The sequence below is a fragment of the Lactuca saligna genome, chromosome 5, assembly GCF_052625555.1.
Source record: "Lactuca saligna cultivar CGN05327 chromosome 5, ASM5262555v1, whole genome shotgun sequence".
NCBI lineage: Eukaryota > Viridiplantae > Streptophyta > Magnoliopsida > Asterales > Asteraceae > Lactuca > Lactuca saligna.
Genome location: NC_136421.1, coordinates 47,360,001 through 47,380,281, shown reverse-complemented (window position 1 = coordinate 47,380,281; position 20,281 = coordinate 47,360,001). Strand labels below are relative to the sequence as shown.

At 37.8% G+C, this 20,281-nt stretch overlaps 1 protein-coding gene across 1 annotated transcript in view; it reads right to left on the bottom strand.

Annotated features, from left to right (window-relative positions):
- Positions 1 to 17,209: 17,209 nt before the first annotated feature.
- The window catches only part of LOC144997262 (HXXXD-type acyl-transferase family protein), a 10,222-nt gene continuing 7,150 nt past the window's right edge, over positions 17,210 to 20,281 (bottom strand). Inside the window, exon 2 of the mRNA XM_078957127.1 lies at positions 17,210 to 18,254. Within this exon, the coding sequence (XP_078813253.1) occupies positions 17,331 to 18,254 (924 nt within the window). The 3' untranslated portion in view covers positions 17,210 to 17,330. The remainder of the gene's footprint in view (positions 18,255 to 20,281) is intronic.

The window sequence follows — 20,281 nt, the reverse complement described above, 5'->3', positions numbered from 1 at the left end:
ATTCTCGGAAGCCTTCAGCGGATAAAAGTCTAGGAATTCGGGTGGTTATGCCCATAATTGAATCAAACTCGTGATGATTTGTTTGACTTTGAGAATCCATTATTTTTATTTAATTAATATGAGACATAAATTAAATTATTTATGATTAAATTAAGCTTCTGGTCAAACACAGTCAAAATTCAATTTATTGCCGTAAACAGAGTTCACGGTCAGATGATAGTTTATTTCCGTAAATTAAATTATTTATGATTAAATTAAGCTTTCGGTTTATGAACATTCCTTATTCACAACTCAAGAATGTGATTTACGGTCCAAGAATCTTAACGAGTTTGCAGCTGTAAACGGTGATTACGACCGTAAACTCAGGCCGAAAGCTTGAATTTTGCAGTTTTTTGACGAAACGAAAAACCCTTTTTGTAGAAATCACGAACTTTAGTCTCAAACCAATGAAAAATCGCTCCAAGATCGATTGTAGAGTGCCTTTGATGTTGGTTCCGCTCTGATAGTAAGGGCCTGGGAATGGATCTTACCAGTGATCAATAGTAAACACAATCACAGAAGCGAGAATATGAGTAGAAAAGAAAAGAAATCAAGCATCCACACGTTCTATTACTGAAAACTTCTGGTACAACTCGATATACGACCGTGAACTATTAGGCATCAACAACAAATCACGACTGACTAACCCTCTATATATAGGGAACTACGACCGGAAAGAGTTTACGGCCGTAAGGTGTTTACGGCCGTAAACTCATTACAAACATGTAACGACACAATAAACCTACCCAAAATACTCTATCAATATGCAACCACTATTACAACGCAAAGCCTAGACCAAACCACCAATTGGGCCTTTCAATTTCTAAAAGACATACATGAAGTAGATTGTGGGAACCACATTGGGGGCATATCCTTATGTCCTAAAGTGTTTATAACAAGATACTATTGGCCAACCATAAAGAAAGATGCCTTCCTACATGATCATAAGTGTGATGCATATCTCACTGATTCTGAAGCAGGGCATAGTGGCTAGAGTATTGCCAAGATCCTAGAATGTTATACACCTCAAAGTGCACTTTATGCAAGTTGATTTACTTACATTTCATCACAACCAAGTCAAGGTATGTACCTACTCCTTACTCTCATTTCCTTCCTATGTATATTTTTATTCCAAGAATACTAGTGACTTAAGCATTGGAGGGGCATTAACCAAGCTAACGGCCACCCCATGATAACGTTTGCAATATGCATAAAATCAAGGATCCTAGCTATTACGAAAAGAGATTGATCATATCTCCTCTAGTTAAGGGTACTTAATCCCCTTTAATGTTTAAAGAGTTAATAACCTCTTTCATCTGTGCTTGGGTTTCCATATCTCGCTTGGACGTACGATATATTACTATGGGATGTGAGTAAGGGGATCATTTCACGCTTTAGTAACTTGGCAACCCTCTTATTTCTAAACATGTGTTAAGATCCTAAATTAAATTTCTAAGTTTTATAACATTATCATGTTATCTTACAAGTTGGGATTTCCCCCAGTTACTATGGGATTATCCCTATTTATATATAAAGTTGGGATTTTCCATAGTTATTATCTAAAGATGGGATCTTCCCCAGTATTTCTCAACTTGGGATCTTCCCCAGTATATCTTACATTGGGATCTTCACCAAGATTTCTTAAGTTGGGATCTTCCCTAGTATTTCTCAAATTAGGATCTTCCCCAGTATTTCTTGAGTTGGATCTTCAAGATTTCTTAAGTTGGATCTTCAAGATTTCTTAAGTTGGGATCTTCCCCGATATTTCTTAAGTTGGGATCTTCCCCATTAAAACTCTAAGGTGGAATCTTCCCTGGTGAATTGCTATCTGGGATCTTTCCCAATATTACCTAAGTTAGGATTTTCCCCAGCAAGAGTTAAGTATGGATTTTCCATAGTAATTTGCTAATGTTTATAACACTAACATGTTATCTCATGTTGGGACTTTCACTAAAAAAATACCTAATCTTTATAAAATTTTCATGTTATCATACGGTTTGGGATTTTTCCTAGTAATTTACTAAGATTGGGTCACTCACTTGAATATATGCAAGACTTGTAGCATTACCAAGTTATAAACAACAGTTTTCTTAGTTATTTACCAAGCTGGATTTATCTACAAATGATTTCTAAGATGGAATGCTCCCTAATTCACTAAGTAAAAGTTAAACAAGGATCTTCCATGATGAAATCCTAAAGCAAGAATCCTCCTGATACAAGCTTCAAGATCATGTGGAGCTAAAAGTATTACAATGCAAAACTTCTACAAAGTCAAAAGTCTTCAGAAGGTCACAACTAAACCTAAAAGCCATAAGGTTCAATCCATCCTTTTTTCCTAAAAATTATACTTATAACAATATTCTCCTACGATATAATCAAAAGCTTATCCTTTTTAACTAATGGTTTCAAATCTCTAGGAAACTAATTAGCTATCCTAGATTATTAGGATCCCAATAATTCTTTTAAAACCTGAACTCTTTAGGATCCTAATCGTCTAGGGATCCTCAAGAAAACCTATTTTGATTCTGTAATCAAATCAATCATGCAAAAAAGAGATAAACGAAAGCATCAGTATTAAAAGGGATTACCCTCCAACCCAACAAAAAAGAAAATATTCTTTTACAGAACAAAAATTTTAATTTTTTTTTTAATTTTATCAAACTTAATTCAAGGTTTGATCATCCCTAATTAGAATATAATATGTCTCTTTCTTCTCTTCTGTACAGGATGTTGAGCAACATTTACAAGCTTTCCAGTCAACTTAGTGAGGGTTTCTTGCCAATCTTCCATATTCTAAGATCCTGCATTCTCTATATCCTACGCCGACTTGATCTTTACATCTCAGATGACCACAACACCACTACTCTTAACCTTAGAAATCAAATCCTCGGTCTCCAGTGCATCCTCTGCGTGAGCAAGCATAACCTTCTGATCTTCATTGGATCAAGAAACATGTTCAAACAACCTATAAAAGATCACGGTAAGTCAATTAAAATCAAATAGAAAAAACCATAAAGATCCTTATAGATTGCCAGAAAGAGAGTAGCTTCCTCAGCACCTCGTCCACCCCAAGGCTCTACAAATCCAAGGTCTCAGTCGACTTCCTATTTCGGGATCCTGGAGTTTTGACGGTCAAATTATCGAGGTTCTCTTCATATGAAGAGATGATGAGGTCTCGTGCTTCATCACCACAAGTTAGCCATCGGACCTAGCGGAGTTGATATAAACAAGGGTGAACCAAGCACTAGAGTGTGTAGCCTTGGATACTAAACATAAAACGGGAACTCAATAAGTTTAGGATCCCTCACGAAGAATAAAAATAGATAAATAAATGATCTTTACCTTTTGACATGGGGGAATCACAGATTTACTCTCTTAAAAGTCGGGTTGTTCGAACCTAAAGGACCTTTCAGTCTCAGGAGAAGCAAGAAAACTCCCAACGCACTCTGCAGTATCTTCAGCAGTAAGGATTAGATCCTCAATCTTGAAAGTTGCATCAAAACAAATAAAATAAGAAAGTGTGAATTTCATATTTTCAACGAAATAAAATTACATCGTACCTTTTCTTACCCGATTTCTTGGCAGGTGATCATCGGCAAGAAGGATTCACGTTTCACAAGGAAATATTTCTCTTTCCAAGAACCTTCATTTTGTTTTGATTTCAAAATACGATATGATTTACTTTTTTCTTTACTCTAAGTAGGAAAGGCAAGACCCAAAAGTTTGGAGATCACAAACATGGGCCAAATTAGCTAAATCCCATGTCTAGATCCTTAGATTGATTCAAACCTAACAAGGGAAGACGAAGTTAGGTTGGGTCTTATCATTAAAGACTTGAATATAAAATCGGAAGCAAAATCCCTGATTGACTTCAAGGATATCAACGTTGTCATCACCAAAAGAATAGCTCTCTTTAGAAGACAGGATCCTCTGATCGATGAAGTCCTCGTCGGAAAATCAAGGATGCTCGAGCGAGAATGGAATGCCTCTTTACCCATAATCTAAAAACAGTAAAAATAAGAAAAAAGTTCCAAAGGAAAGAGCCTATCATGATGGCACAACATCCTCCCCACATGATTTCCGCACTTGATGTATTTGTACATTCATGTTTTGGAATATTGTAATGGATAATGGATACTGATACAATGAATGAATGAAAAGTAATGGTTTTTAAATGAAAATTTTTAGTATTATTTTTGGATCCTTACAATACTCCCATCGTACTAGACCTCTGTATGAAATTACAAAAATGCCACTATAGGCCATTTTGCAAGCTTTAACATAGACAATGCATAAATACCATAAACCTTCATACTTAAGGGTTAATTTTAGAAATACCTCACCAATGAGATGTTACACGCTTATTGTTTGGAGTTGCCTGCATTACTCCAAAAAATCCACAACAGCCTCCATGCTTCACAATTCAGGAAGTGTATTGAAGATCATACCATTATGGTGCCTCTCGAGGATATTCGGGTGGATGAGAGGTTGAGTTATGTGGAGCAACCTATAGCTATTCTTTATCGAAATATGAAGAAGTTTAGAATAGGGAGATTACACTATTGAAGGGGCGATGACAATGCCAAAAGGATCATAATGGATGTTGGAACCAGAGGAAGATATGTGTACACATTATCCAAGGTTATTATAGAGGTGAATTTTGGGGACAAAATCAAAATAAATGTAACATTCAGAATTTCAGGTATTATATTTATTCATTTTATTTTGAGTTTTGCGGAAGAACTCGGCGAGTTGGTGCGTAGACTCGCCGAGTAGAGACGCGATTTCTCATCCGGGTTAATGACCGGACTCGACGAGTCGCATTAGTGGACTCAGCGAGTCCGCGCTGTTTAATGAAACCCTAATTTCTCGGGTTTGGGGCCTATTTAAAGGGCCTTATGGCTGTCATTTTTCCTCACCAGTCCCAAGAGAGAAACCCTAGCGAGCTTGAGCGTTTGGAGTGAGAGAAGGAGCCATTTTTAACCTTGGTGGTGTTGTCTAGCAAGGGAAAGGAAGCTATAGCCAAGAGGAAGCAAGAGAGTTAACTTCCTGAAGATCTAAGGTCCAGAACATCACATTTGAGGTACCATTTTCGAACCCTTTTATGTTGACGTGGTGTTCATATTGATTTATGGTTTATTGAGCCCTTTTGTGGCTAGATCTAGTGCTCATTTGGTCCCTTAAGCGAGTTAGGTTCTGGATCTGGACCCTTGGAGGTCCAGAGTGTCCCTTTTTCTGAGCTTTTTATGAATCCATGGAGGTTTTGGTTTGGGATCTTTTTGCTTGAGGTCAAAACACCATTTATAAGTCATTAGGTGTGATATGAGCGCCAAGACATGAACTCTATGTGATAAATAAGCTTGGAAGGACTGGATCTATGAGTTAGTGGAACACATCTGACCTCAGAAGGTCATTTGGGGTTATGCATGGAATGCACTCACCGAGCCCTTTGGCAAACTCGACGAGTTGGTGCGGGTTGTTCATGGATTTCGAACTAGGGGTTGAGTAACCGAGTTGGGTGAGTGACTCCGTGAGTCGGAAGGGACTCAGAGGAATTGGGTTCATAAGGACTCGGCGAGTCCACGCCAGACTCGACGAGTTGGGTTGACTGTTGACCATTGACCAGAGTTGATCGGTGTTGAATTGATAGGGTTAGTCAACCTTAATTAGGAAAGTGTTAATTAGAGATGTATTGTGTTATAGGAGGACTATAGCTCGGGAGATCGAGCACTAGTGATTTTAGGGATTTACGAGTTACCGAGATACGCGAGGTGAATCTTCTCACTATACTTTACCTTGAGTAGGTAAATAGAGTTATGTGATACAGTGTTTTATATATATTGTTTGTTGCACTGCATTCTTCTATGTGATTTATGTTGTCCATGCTTGCAGAGTTAGAACCTGAGGGTTCACAGAGTTTTTGGTGCACGGACCCACAGAGATATAGCCTCGAGTGGCTAATATGTGTTATATGTGGTATTTTGCTGAACTCACTAAGCTTTGTGCTTACAGTGTTTTGTGTTATGTGTTTCAAGTACTAGTGAGGATCGCGGGAAGGCACTGACTTGATCAGTACACACACTGGATTTTGATGATATGAGATCTTGGGATTTTTATATGTTATAAATTGACTTTCAAACAATGGTTTTTTATGATTTACAAATGAATTATGTTTTTATAAATGCGAAAAATTGTTTTGGAAATTTACGGTGTTACAAGTTGGTATCAGAGCCTTGGTTTGAGGGATTCGGGTACACCTTCGGGAGTATTTGAACTCAAACTGAGGATTTGGAAAATATTTTCAAAAGAGAACCAAATTTTCTAAAAGAAGTAAAATATTTTTAGAGAAACACAGAGCAGAAACGTGTGTACGATCAGTCAACGCCCGAACGTTGATTTCCCAAAATACCCTTATGTTATATGTTTATGAGATTGATATGATGAATTCTCTTGCTAGATTGGGCTAGGTATTCCTATTAGGACTAGAGTGGCCTGATTGTGATGCCTTAGCCTAGGGAGAGGTGAGCTGCTATGAGATGCTTGAGAGTGAGTAGGTAGCAGCGAGGAGCTTATGAGAGATCTGTTAGAGAGTGGATTATGCATAGTAGAGTACTTGAGATTTGGGATCCGAAGAGGAGGACTTGGGGTGTATACTGATACGGTGCAGACAGTAGTATTGGGCCCGTACTATAGAAAACACCGGGGCGGCATACAGTCCAAGTAAGAATCTTTGGGATGCCAGGGATCAAGGAGGGATGAGTTATCGAGTGCGAGTATACTCGAGTGAATTTCTAATATATCGTATGTTGTATTTCAGAGGTAGATCATGGTGAGGACACGTCTTATGCCAGAGAGAAGTGGGGCTAGTGATGAGGAGATCCGCCGGATCATCCATGAGGAGGTGGCTGCAGCCATCAGGGCAAAGATACGAGAAATGTTCGGGTCTATTAAGACCACGTTGATTGAGACTTTTGACGAGCGTTATGCTGCTCTTTCTGAGGCTGTTGTTGCAGCAGCCACCACAGCTGTTGCTACTGCGAGGCCGCAGGGTGGTGATGCGTTGCTGTTCTGAGAGTTAAGCAACACGAAGCCACTAGAGTTTGATGGGACGTAGGATCTGATTGTAGCGATGAGATGGGTTTCTGACATTGAGGGTTGTTTCTACACATGCTCGTGCCCGAAGCACTTGAGGGTTTGATTCACGATGAACCAGCTTTGCCTGGGGGCGAAGTACTGGTGGAAGTTCACGACAGCACACTATTCTCCAGTAGAGCTTGTTGCGGTGACCTGGGAGAGGTTCACCACCATGTTTCATGATGAGTATGTTCCTCCGGTGGAACGGGATCGGTTGGCACGGGAGTTTTTGACCCTCAAGCAGGGTACAAAGTCCGTTACGGTTATCACTAGGATGTTTCATGAGAGGGTGATGTTCTGCCCTGAGCACGTGTCATCTGAGCAGGCACGTATGAGCCGTTATCTGAGTATTTTGCGGAGGGATATTCGGGAGTTCGTGGCGAACTCCTCATACCGGACATTTTTCGAGCTTCAGGCAAATGCACAGAAGAGGGAGATCGAGCTAGAGACTCAGGCAAGGGAGGAGGCGGAGTCTCAGGGGAGGGATCGGCGACCGACACAGTCTCAACCGGAAGCCAAGCGGGCCAAGCCCGCTGATCCCAGAGTAGGGAGCCAGAAGGGTCGCACTTATGGGAAGTGCGGCAAGGGACATGATGGGGTTTGTAAAGCTGGATCTTGCTATAAGTGTGGCAAGGAGGGGCATATGGCCAAGGACTGCCCAAAGGGGTTTGCAGTATGCTTTCACTGCAACCAGACTGGACACCGGAAGGCAGAGTGTCCACTGTTGCGAGGGACTACCCAGGGAGCATCACAAGGATCTGCCCCTGCTGCTATCATAGCTACTGAGAGCCGATCAATGAAGGCCAAGGTACCGAAGGCGCGAGGGAGAGCCTTCCAGTTGACCGCGGAGGAGGTCCGCACAGCGCCCGATGTTGTGGCTGGTATGTACTCTTTCATGTAATTATTTAATTTTTAAAATTTTATGCTTATGTTATGATATGCGTATGTACTTTTCTTGTGAATTTTGTACCTGCTTTGGTGTTATTTGACTAGCGTGCGAGTCGATCTTTTATATCATTGGCTTTCAGTCGGCACATCAGTATTAGTCGAGAGGCGTTGAGTTGACCTCTGAGAGTTTCCATCGCCGACGAGAGAGAAGTATATGCCACGGAGGTGATTCGAGGATGTGTACTCGAGATTTTCGATGTAGAGTTTCCAATTGATTTGGTCCCGATTGCGATGGGGGACGTCTGTGTCATCATAGGCATGGATTGGTTGAGCAGATTTGGAGCAGTTATCGACTACGAGCGACAGCTAGTGACTATACGAGACCTAAGTGGGGGAGTTCTTACTGTGTACGGTGAGGGTAACCGTCCCGATTCAGCGTTTTGTTCGGCTGCTAGAGCGAGGCAGAGTCTACAGCAGGGTTGTAGTGGTTTTGTAGTGTATGTGTTGGATACGAGGGTTCGTGCAGGGAGACCGAGTGCGGTTGAGGAGGTCCCGATAGTGTGTGAATTCCCGGATGTTTTCCTTGAGGAGTTACCGGGTGTGCCTCCCGAGAGGCAGGTGGAGTTTCGCATTGATTTGATTCTGGGGCAGCACCTATCGCCAAGGCGCCCTATCGCCTTGCACCTCCTGAGATGCAGGAGTTATCCTCACAGCTTCAGGAGCTGCTGAGGAAGGGGTTTATATGGCCGAGTAGCTCGCCGTGGGGAGCACCGATCCTGTTCGTGAAGAAAAAGGATGGTTCGCACCGAATGTGCATAGATTATCGGGAGCTGAATAAGTTAACGGTCAAGAACCGTTATCCTTTGCCGAGGATCGATGATTTGTTCGATCAGCTGCAGGGATCATCTTGGTTTTCCAAGATTTACCAGAGATCTGGATATCATCAGATGAGGGTGCGCGAGGAGGATATTCAGAAGACTGCGTTCAGGACTCGTTATGGGCATTACGAGTTTGTGGTGATGCCATTCGGGCTCCCCAATGTGCCTGCAGCATCCATGGATCTCATGAACAGGGTATGCAGACCGATGTTGGATCTTTCAGTGATTGTGTTAATTGACAACATTTTGGTGTATTCAAAGTCCCGGGAGCAGCATGAGGAGCATTTGCGGGAGATCCTTAGCATGCTAAGATCGGAGAGGCTTTATGCCAAATTCTCCAAGTGCGATTTTTGGTTACGAGAGGTGCAGTTCCTTGGTCACCTTGTTAACCAAGAGGGGATTTTGGTCGATCCGGCCAAGATCGAGGCGGTAATGAGTTGGGAGGTGCCGAAATCTCCTTCTGAGATCAGGAGTTTTCTAGGGTTGGTCGGCTATTATCGGAGGTTCATCAGGGATTTCTCTAAGACTGATGTTCCTCTCACCAGATTGACCCGGAAGGGTGTGGTGTTCAGTTGGGGCCCAGAGTAGCAGGCCTCATTTGAGACTCTGCGCCAGAGATTATGCAAAGCCTCGGTGTTGACTCTTCCAGAGGGGTTGGAGGACTTTGTGGTGTATTGTGACGCATCGATATCTGGGTTGGGCGTGTTGTTGATGCAGAGAGGGCATGTGATCGCATACGCATCGAGGCAGCTGAAGCCCCATGAGGCAAGATATCCCACCCACGATCTAGAGTTGGGGGATATGGTGTTCGCCCTCAAGATTTGGCGCCATTACCTGTATGGGGTTCGGTGTACGATATACACGTATCACAAGAGTTTGAAGTATTTGATGGATCAGCAGAATCTGAACATGCTTCAGAGGATATGGTAGGACGTGGTAAAGGATTATGATTGCGAGATCCTATACCACCCGGGCAAGGCTAATATGGTGGCCACCGCCCTGAGTCGTAGAGCAGAGAGCGCCCCGATTCGAGATATTTGTATGAGATTGACAGTCATGACTCCGGTATTGGACACCATCAGAGGGGCTCAGGCTGAGGCAGTGAGACCGGAGAACCGCAAGAGAGAGCGAGTTATCGGGCAGGTGACGGAGTTCGTGACCGATAGTAGAGGGCTTATGACATTCCAGGGTCGGATTTGGGTACCCTTTGTTGGAGGAATGTGTACCATCTTGATGGAGGAGGCACATAAATTGAGATTCTTGATCCATCTCGGAGCCACTAAGATGTTCCTAGATCTTAAAAAGGAGTATTGGTGGCCCTGTATGAAGAGAGATGTAGCATGGTTCGTTGAGAGGTGCTTAACCTGTCACAAGGTTAAGGCTGAGCACCAGCATTCGCATGGCAAGTTGCAGCCATCGGAGGTTCTCGAGTGGAAGTGGGAACGTATCACCATGGATTTTATCACCAAGTTGCCGAGGACTACTAGGGGTGTCGATGCAATTTGGGTGATTGTGGACAGATTGACGAAGAGCGCTCACTTCCTTGCCATCAGTGAGAGCTCTTCTGCTAAGTGGTTGGCAGAATTGTACGTGAGAGAGGTGGTATCACGACATGGGGTGCCAATCTCAATTGTTTCAGATCGAGATGTGCGTTTCACTTCTAGATTCTGGAAGAAATTCCATGAGGAGTTGGGTACGAGGTTGCATTTTAGTACCGCATACCACCCGCAGACTGACGGACAGAGTGAGCAGACAATTCAGACGCTCGAGGACATGCTTCGAGCATGTGTGCTAGATTTTGGCGGAAGCTGGGACATGTATTTACCCTTAGCGGAGTTTTCCTACAACAACAGCCATCATTCGAGCATTGGTATGCCGCCCTTTGAGTTGTTGTATGGGAGGAGGTCTCGGACCCCATTTGCTGGGGAGAAGTAGGGAAGCATGTGATGGGAAGTACAGAGATTGTGCTGTAGATGACAAAGCAGATACAGCGGGTCAGACAGAGATTGTTGACCACTCAGATCCGCCAGAAGAGTTATGCGGATAGGCGACGATCCGAGCTTGAGTTCCAGGTTGGTGACTATGTTCTCCTGAAGGTATCTCCTTGGAAAGGAGTGATTTGATTCAGGAAGAGGGGCAAGCTAGGGCCCCGGTATATCGGACCGTTCAGAGTAATCACGAGGGTGGGCAAGGTAGCGTATTGCTTGGAGCTACCTGCGGAATTGGAGCGGATTCATAATACCTTCCATGTGTCTCAATTGAGGAAGTGTATAGCCGACGAGTCGGCGGTAGTGCCGTTAGAGGATATTCATGTGGATGCAAGCCTGAACTACGCGGAGAGACCAGTTGCGATTGTGGATCGGAAGATCAAGGTTCTGAGGAACAAGGAGGTGCCTCTGGTACAGGTTTAGTGGCAACATCGGAAAGGATCCGAGTTGACCTGGGAGCCAGAACGTGAGATACGGGATCAGCATCCGGAGCTATTTCAGGGATGAGACTTCGAAGGCGATGTCAGATTCAAGTGGGGGAGAATTGTAACATCCAGAATTTCAGGTATTATATTTATTCATTTTATTTTGAGTTTTTTCGAAGAACTCAGCGAGTTGGTGTGTAGACTCGCCGAGTAGAGATGCGATTTCTCATCCGGGTTAATGACCGGACTCGACGAGTCGCATTGGTAGACTCGCTGAGTCCGTGCTGTTTAATAAAACCCTAATTTCTCGGGTTTGGGGCCTATTTAAAGGGCCTTATGGCCATCATTTGTGCTCACCAGTCCCCAGAGAGAAACCCTAGCGAGCTTGAGCGTTTGGAGTGAAAGAAGGAGCCATTTTTAAGCTTGGTTATGTTGTCTAGCAAGGGAAAGGAAGCTATAGCCAAGAGGAAGCAAGAGAGTTAACTTCCTGAAGATCTGAGGTCCAGAACATCACATTTGAGGTACCATTTTCGAACCCTTTTATGTTGAGGTGGTGTTCATATTGATTTAGGGTTTATTGAGCCCTTTTGTGGCTAGATCTAGTGCTCATTTGGTCCCTTAAGCGAGTTAGGTTCTGGATCTGGACCCTTGGAGGTCCAAAGTGTCCCTTTGTCCAAGCTTTTTATGAATTCATGGAGGTTTTGGTTTGGGATCTTTGTGCTTGAGGTCAAAACACCATTTATAAGTCATTAGGTGTGATATGAGCGCCAAGACATGAACTTTATGTGATAAATAAGCTTGGAAGGACTGGATCTACGAGTTAGTGGAACAGATCTAACCTCAGAAGGTCGTTTGGGGTTATGCATGGAATGCACTCGCCGAGTCCTTTGGCAGACTCGACGAGTTGGTGTGGGTTTTTCATGGATTTTGAACCAGGGGTTGAGTAATCGAGTTGGGTGAGTGACTCGGTGGGTCGGAAGGGACTCAGAGGAATTGGGTCCTCGTAAGAACTCGGTGAGTCCATGCCAGACTCCGCGAGTTGGGTTGACTGTTGACCATTGACCAGAGTTGATCGGTGTTGAATTGATAGGGTTAGTCAACCTTAATTAGGAAAGTGTTAATTAGAGATGTATTGTGTTATAGGAGGACTATAGCTCGGGAGATCGAGCATTAGTGATTTCAGGGATTTACGAGTTACCGAGATACGCGAGGTGAGTCTTCTCACTATAATTTACCTTGAGTAGGTAAATAGAGTTATGTGATATAGTGTTTTATATATATTGTTTGTTGCACTGCATTCTTCTATGTGATTTATGTTGTGCATGCTTGCAGAGTTAGAACCTGAGGGTTCATAGAGTTTTGGGTGCACGGACCCATAGAGTTATAGCCTCGAGTGGCTAATATGTGTTATATGTGGTATTTTGGGGAACTCATTAAGCTTTGTGCTTACAGTGTTTTGTGTTATGTGTTTCAGGTACTAGTGAGGATCGCGGGAAGGCACCGGCTTGATGAGTACACACACGAGATTTTGATGATATGAGATCTTGGGATTTTTATATGTTATAAATTGACTTTCAAACAATGATTTTTTATGATTTACAAATGAATTATGTCTTTATAAATGCAAAAAATTGTTTTGGAAATTTACGGTGTTACAATAAATAGAAAGAATTGTAACACCCAATTCAGGTACGACAAAATGCTATGCATTGTTAAAGATTTAATTTGTATTATTGGGAATTTTCCCTTCCGGCAACATGGTGGTTGGGATACCACGGCATGTTGGTCATTTAATTGACGCCACACAACACCACAATGTGCACAAAACCCTAGGTTTCGGGCCTTGAGCCCTATTTAAAGGATGTGAGGGCTAGGGTTTCTCCCACCCTCAACTTCCATCACCCCCAGAGAGTCCTTAGTAAACCCTAATCCCTCATCTTTGGCATTCTGAGCCATTTGAAAGCAGAATGAGAGTATTTATAGAGGAAGGAAGAATCTAACTACCACAAACCAGTCTATTGAGCATCTTTTTGACTTTTTTGAATTATCAAGATTCACCTTTAATGATTCCCAATCATTAGATCTTGATTTCTAAGATAGTTTATCCATTTTTATGAGTTTTAATTGAATGGTTATAGTAAAGTTTGAAACTTTATTTTTTTTATGAGGACCCAATAGTAGAAGATGTGTTATGTTAGGGCTAAGGTCCTTAATCTTATCTAGGATCCTGGATCTAAAAGATATCTAAGGATCCTAAAACCTATCTAGGATCCCAGATCTTAAAGGAGTCTTAAGATCCCGAATATACATCAGGATCCTGAACATCGCCATTTTTATTTCCTAACAAGTTTAATGGCTATATTTCTTGTTTATTTCTCACATGTGCAGAAATGGTCAACATAGGACTCATTTACAATGAAGAATTAGTACAATCAAGCTTAAGACCCAGAAATACCAAGTCAAACCACGTTGTAAATACCAGCTCAACAGGATACCGTAAATATCGGACATTTAGTTACTTAACCTAGACTATAAATACACCTATAAAACACACATAACGGAGACAATTCTCTGACACCTTACTCCTCTTGACTCACTTTATCACTTGTAATCGTATTATCAAGCTCTTCTATGTAATTTATGTTTAAATCAATAAGATTATACAAGGCAAGTGATCATTATCACCTACCAAGGATCAAGTGCTTTCCTTGTAATCCTCCTGTATTATTTTGATTTCAATTCTATATTCAAGTTTATAACAACACCACATCCTCTCATGCAATGTGTTTGATATCCATCTAGTCGATTTTTACCAAAACATGTTAGATCCAACATCTACCCTCTATTTAGTGTAATGCATAGAAATAAGACCAAATATCATCATTTTGACCTATATTGGTTTGAGATTAGCATGAGTCATGCATATACATAAAATTATGATTTCTATGGACCATTAATAAGCATTGAAGCCCTCTAGAAAGTTTGAGGCTTGGACTTAACGAAATAAGGGCTTAATGATGAAGTTGTTTTGCTAGAATAACCGTGACGTGGTCATGGGTTGACCATGGCACAGAGGATAAGGGATTCTTGCGACTATTTTGTCGGGACTAACCATGGCGCACTTAGAGGTTTGCCACGAGGCGGTGGACTGTTGATTGTGGAATTTTTGACTAAGTTGAATATTGGTCAAATGTTAGTAAAAGTATGTTTTAGATCATAGATTAAGGGTAAAATATTCTTTTCACTAAGAAGAGGCCTAGAAAGAGAAAGAATCGTTAGAGAGGAAAGTTAGATATTACACCTTAATTATTGAATTATGGTTAATTATTGTGTAGTGGTTCGAGGTAGTATCAGTACTTCTTAGCTCACTATATGGATTACTTTATTAGTCATTTAGGTGACTTCTCATGAACTTACTTATTATATAGATTGTGTGTTTTATGTATGCTAACTAGCAATAGACATCTTGAAGGGAATCTAGTTGAATTAGAAGGATTTACGACCATGATAGACCACTCAGAGAGAAATGATCAATATTAGGTCAACTAGACACAGAACTCTCGAAGGGAATCTAGTGGAATGGGGTTAGTTATGCTAGCATACTATCATATGTGTTTTATATGTGATTACTATGATGTTTATGTGTATGATGAGAAATATATATATATATATATATATATATATATATATATATATATATATGTATAATTTGTATAATGGATATGTGTTATGATTACTCATTAAGCCATAAGCTTACAATTTCTATTCTGTGGAGGTTCTTCAGGTATGAAGGGCAATTAGCTAGCTTGATTAGTATATCTGGACATTCTCAGGGGTATTCCATCCTTTATATTTATCTTTTTGTGTTGCATTTCAAAACAATAGCTTAGCTTCCGTGTTTGATGATTTTTTATGATACTATGTTTAATGTTCTTATGGATGAAACCCCTCTTTTTGAAAATGTCATACTTTGATTTTGAAAAAATTTAAAATAAGTTTTGGGATGTTACATCATTATAAAATATTTCATGGTTCCATAAGTTTATATTAAATTCAAAATATCTAGATTTAAAAATATATATATTTAAGTTATAAAATATAAATATTTATTGGAAAATTAAAAACAATAAACATATTTCTAAATTGAAAATTAAATTTGAAAAAAAAAATGTGGAAGTTAATTTGAAATGTTAAATAATATATTAATTATATAGTCATAATTACTATGAAATTTCCCCTTTTGAATAATTATTAATGCTCAATGACAACCATAAAATAAATCTTAATGAAAAACTAAAAATGGGTCTTAATTCTTTACAAAGAATTTTAATGATAATGTAAAATCCATAATAGTCAGGAAACATTCTTAACATATAACTAAGTAAGCAAAACAAAAAAAACTCTTTAATAGATTGTATTTTTATTCCTTATAAAAAAATACAACGGTTTATAGAAAAAAGTTGTATATAAAAGTAAACTACTACAATAATACAACACATTCAATTGAAACATTTTCAGAAAATAATGTTGCATGACAATAATGTTGCATGACAATAACATATTTACATGGAAACTACTATTTCAGAATATATTAAACAATACTCACTTTGAGATGAAACTAAGAAATATACAAAATAAACACCCTTAAATAAAGGCTTCATCTACTTTGGAAAAAATATGTTGTAGTGCCAAAAGTTCTTTAAAACCTGAACTTAAATACCAAACTTGGATGTAGAAATTGACTTTGTCAAAATCGAACCGTTGAATGTCATTTTTATGAGTTTTCCATGTTGAACCAAATGAGAGGTCATCGAAATAGCAGGTTTAACATAACATGTAGATGTAGTGCAACGAGAATGATAAATACCATTAAACTTTCTCAAATCGATTTTAATAACTTATGAAGCTTTTGTGATTTTCAAAACCATATTCACATAAAAATTTGTAACCTCCGCCATCAAATATGTTTAGGGAGATGAGTGTTGTTTTTAAGTGTAAGAATATATCAGACACAAGTTAAAGTTAAGATAATCTCATCAAACATTTTGAAAAGGATAGTGCCTTAGAAGCCATCAAATCCATGAACTGACTTAACATTATGAATTGGTTCAAAAGTAGTAAACTAATCTTTGTGAGAACACATCTGATAACACTAGTACAAAAAATCACACACGCCAAACCAGAAAACCATGGCCAGATGTCTTTAGCCAATGTTTGATTTTACTTTCAAAGTATTCCCTATATTCATGTCACTTTTGGTACTTATGGCTACATTGAAATACAACGACTATATCACATGAAAGACCATAGCCATATCATAAAAATTTGATTGTGTGGTAGCTTTTTTGTTGTTTTAGGCAATCATTTTTCCATTATATATGACCATACATGTAAGATTAATGAACGAATCAAGCATCATCAATACCTCCAATAATAACAACAATTGACACACCTCCAACAGTAACAATAGGAACCTCATTGTCGAAAATACCGTCAGGAGGGTGGTTTCAAAATCATGATTACCCTTTGATTTATCTATGGAATTCATTTTTTCTTTATTATACAATTTAAAACACTCACAAATTTAATGAACATCTTTTTTTGTAATACTTATATAACTTGTTCTTGCCTTTAGCTTTTGATATGCCCCTAATATATAACATTTTAACTTGAGAACTACTCGCTCATCATTAGAAACCATTTGTTTAATATCTTCTTGAAGTACAAGTAGTATCTTAGCCATCTTTCTAAAAGCCAATTACCTTTATCGATTAACTCTATAACCTTTTATAGGTCCGTTATATGCACTAGAAACAATGTCATCATTAATCACAATCATATATGAATATACACTATGTGAATGCAAAAGAAAAAATATTAAAAGTTCAATAACATGTGTTTATTATTTATGGTGATTTACGATCAAGTTAATCTAACATTAATTAGCTGTTGTCACATGCTTGCAACTAAACATAAAACTATAACAATAAATTCCCTTTTTCGTGATCTCCATTTGCTTCTACACTATTTGTATTGAGAAAATCATTCATGTAATACTCGAATTTGCTAACAACACTCTTGGGCAAGGATACCAGAACTCGAATAGCATTAGGATCACCAATAACCGGCAAAAACAAGCAGTAAATGTCACTAGTAAGAGGACCCATGTGCAATGGCTTACCTTGGCCAAAATTTAAGTCCTCCAGCCCTAACTTAGACCATTGTGATATAATTAAGCTTGCACTGAGATCAGTTGTCACAATTTTGTCCTCCAATAACTCTACAATACCATTTACACAGTCATCAGTTAGGGTAGACTTAGCTTCTTGCACCAATTTCACGACATAATACAAGTTACTATCAACTAGTTCTTGTACAGTGGATTTGGCACAAGCCAACACAAACCCATTGCCATAATATCCTTTTGGAATCTCTGGTTTTACTTTATTTCGAATATTCATCGAGAATAAAAGCTTCACTTCGAGAGATGGTGCAAGATCAAGCGATTTTACCCATGAACGCCACGTATGAGATGCTAAGACCTCAAACGTGGTACATTTAATAGATGGTTCACATTGTGTCTTGAGATGAAGGGTATGTGAAGTGGTGTAAGTCAATGATACAGGAACGAGCATTTGAGATTGTAAATATCGATTAAGGGAAAACCCAGTATTAGAATGATTTTTGGTAAAGGCAGGATGAAGTAAAGGTGGTAAGTGTGAGGAAGGAGACCGAGGCTTAAACAAGTGACGTGAATGGAATGGTGTTGGTAGATGATTGTCAATAGATTTGGTGATAAGGTGGCTCCAAGCATGTAGGAATTGAGATGTACCAATACCGTCGCATAAACAGTGGTTGATGGCTATGCACATAATCATTCCTCCACATTGAAGTTGCGTCACCTGTAATCAAATTATCCAAGCAAACAACAGTAAGTTATTTTAATAAAATTAAATATCTTAAACAATGTTGATAAAGATATATTCAAATTCTTATTTGTATGTATGTATGTATGTATGTATGTATGTATGTATGTATATATGTATGTATGTATGTATTTATGTATGTATTTATGTATATATATACATACATACACACATTGGAAAATTGAATATACTTTCCAAAGTATATAAGCTTAGGTATCTAAAACTACCATAGTAGGTTGTTTTGTATCATATATGCATTACAATGTTCTTAAACATCAACCATTAAATGAATTTACTTCCAAAATTTTTTTTAATTTTACTATGATCTTCCTCTTACATCACATTTTTATGTCGAACACCTACCAGACTATATATATTATAGTTGCAAATGAAAATTAAGTAAGAGAAATATAGCGGTGAAATTTCTAAAAATCTTGCAAGTAAATAAATTTAGGATTTGAACTTTTAGAATTTTGGACGATTATAAGGCATATATGATACAAAATTATGTAATATGATGAATTGGTACCTAAACTTATATATATATCTTGTAGGGCATATTCACTTTTTCTATATATATATATATATATATATATATATATATATATATATATATATATATATATATATATATATTAGCTCAATAGAGAACCATTATTAATCAAGTAACCAATGCACTTATCCAAAGTGGCGAAATTATAAACGATCGACGATCAAAGGAAGGGTTATAGATTGGTACATTAGACGCACATGCACCTCATTATACCAAAATTCAAATCATTTTTTTAAAGTTTTTTAGGCAATGATTTTGACGAAAAAACAACCGAATATACTATTGTTCATAATATTCTTCCTCTTCAAATAGAGATCCATACTGATATATAAAAATGATTTAAAAAAAAATAACAAAAAAAAAAACTCACTTTATTTTCTTTGTTTATTGAAAAGTTAATATTTATTTTTTATCAGAAAAAAATTAATAAATATCAATATTCATATTTTTGGAACTCTTTAAATATATATTCATACTGATGTAAAAAACAAATAAAAAATCAAAATTTTAGATTAGATTTACATTTTGAATCTATTGAAAACGAAATTATTTTCTATTGAAATCCATATTGTGAATAATTATACATCAGATTCACATTATGAATCCTCATAACTGAATTATATGTAGTTAAGATTCATAGTGTGGATAAATTCACTCGTGAATTTTGCAAAATTAATTTAAAAAATTCACTTTGTTTTGTTGTTGTTTTTTTAATATTTAGGTTTATTTTTTATGAATAAAATAAAATAAATATTTCAATAGTCATAATTTTTTGTGCTCCTGAAATAAACATTCATATATATATATATATATATATATATATATATATATATATATATATATATATATATATATATATATATATATATATATATATATATATATATATATATATATATATATACACTCAGATTCACATTATGAATCTATTGAAAACTAAATTATTTTCAGTTAAGATTCACAGTATGCATGTGAATCATAAGAGACATGAAATAATAAGTCAGATTCACATTATAAATGTTAAAACTAAAATATTTATAGTTTTAATTGATATTGTAAATGTGAACCGATTAAGATAGTTGATTTTACCGTTTTTTAATCGATGATGATGTCTATTTATAGAAGACAAACATTTGAGAATTTTGATATATTTAGGTCTTTTGAATAAAAACTAAATTTAAATGTTTAAAAAGATTAAGTAGGGTTTTTTTTTTTTTTTTTGAAATAATGTATTTTTATACATTTTTTTCTAAAAACGGATTTTTATATATTTATGCACTTAATAAATGCTTAATTTTATAAATAGCTATTTTGCATATAAAAATGTTTTAAACAAGGTTTTTATAAAAGGAAAAAAGAAGGTTTTAGGTAAAACTGTATTTTTTTTATGTGGATATGATTTTATATAGCGAAAATAACATCTTCGAAACAAAATTTTCAAAAAACAAAA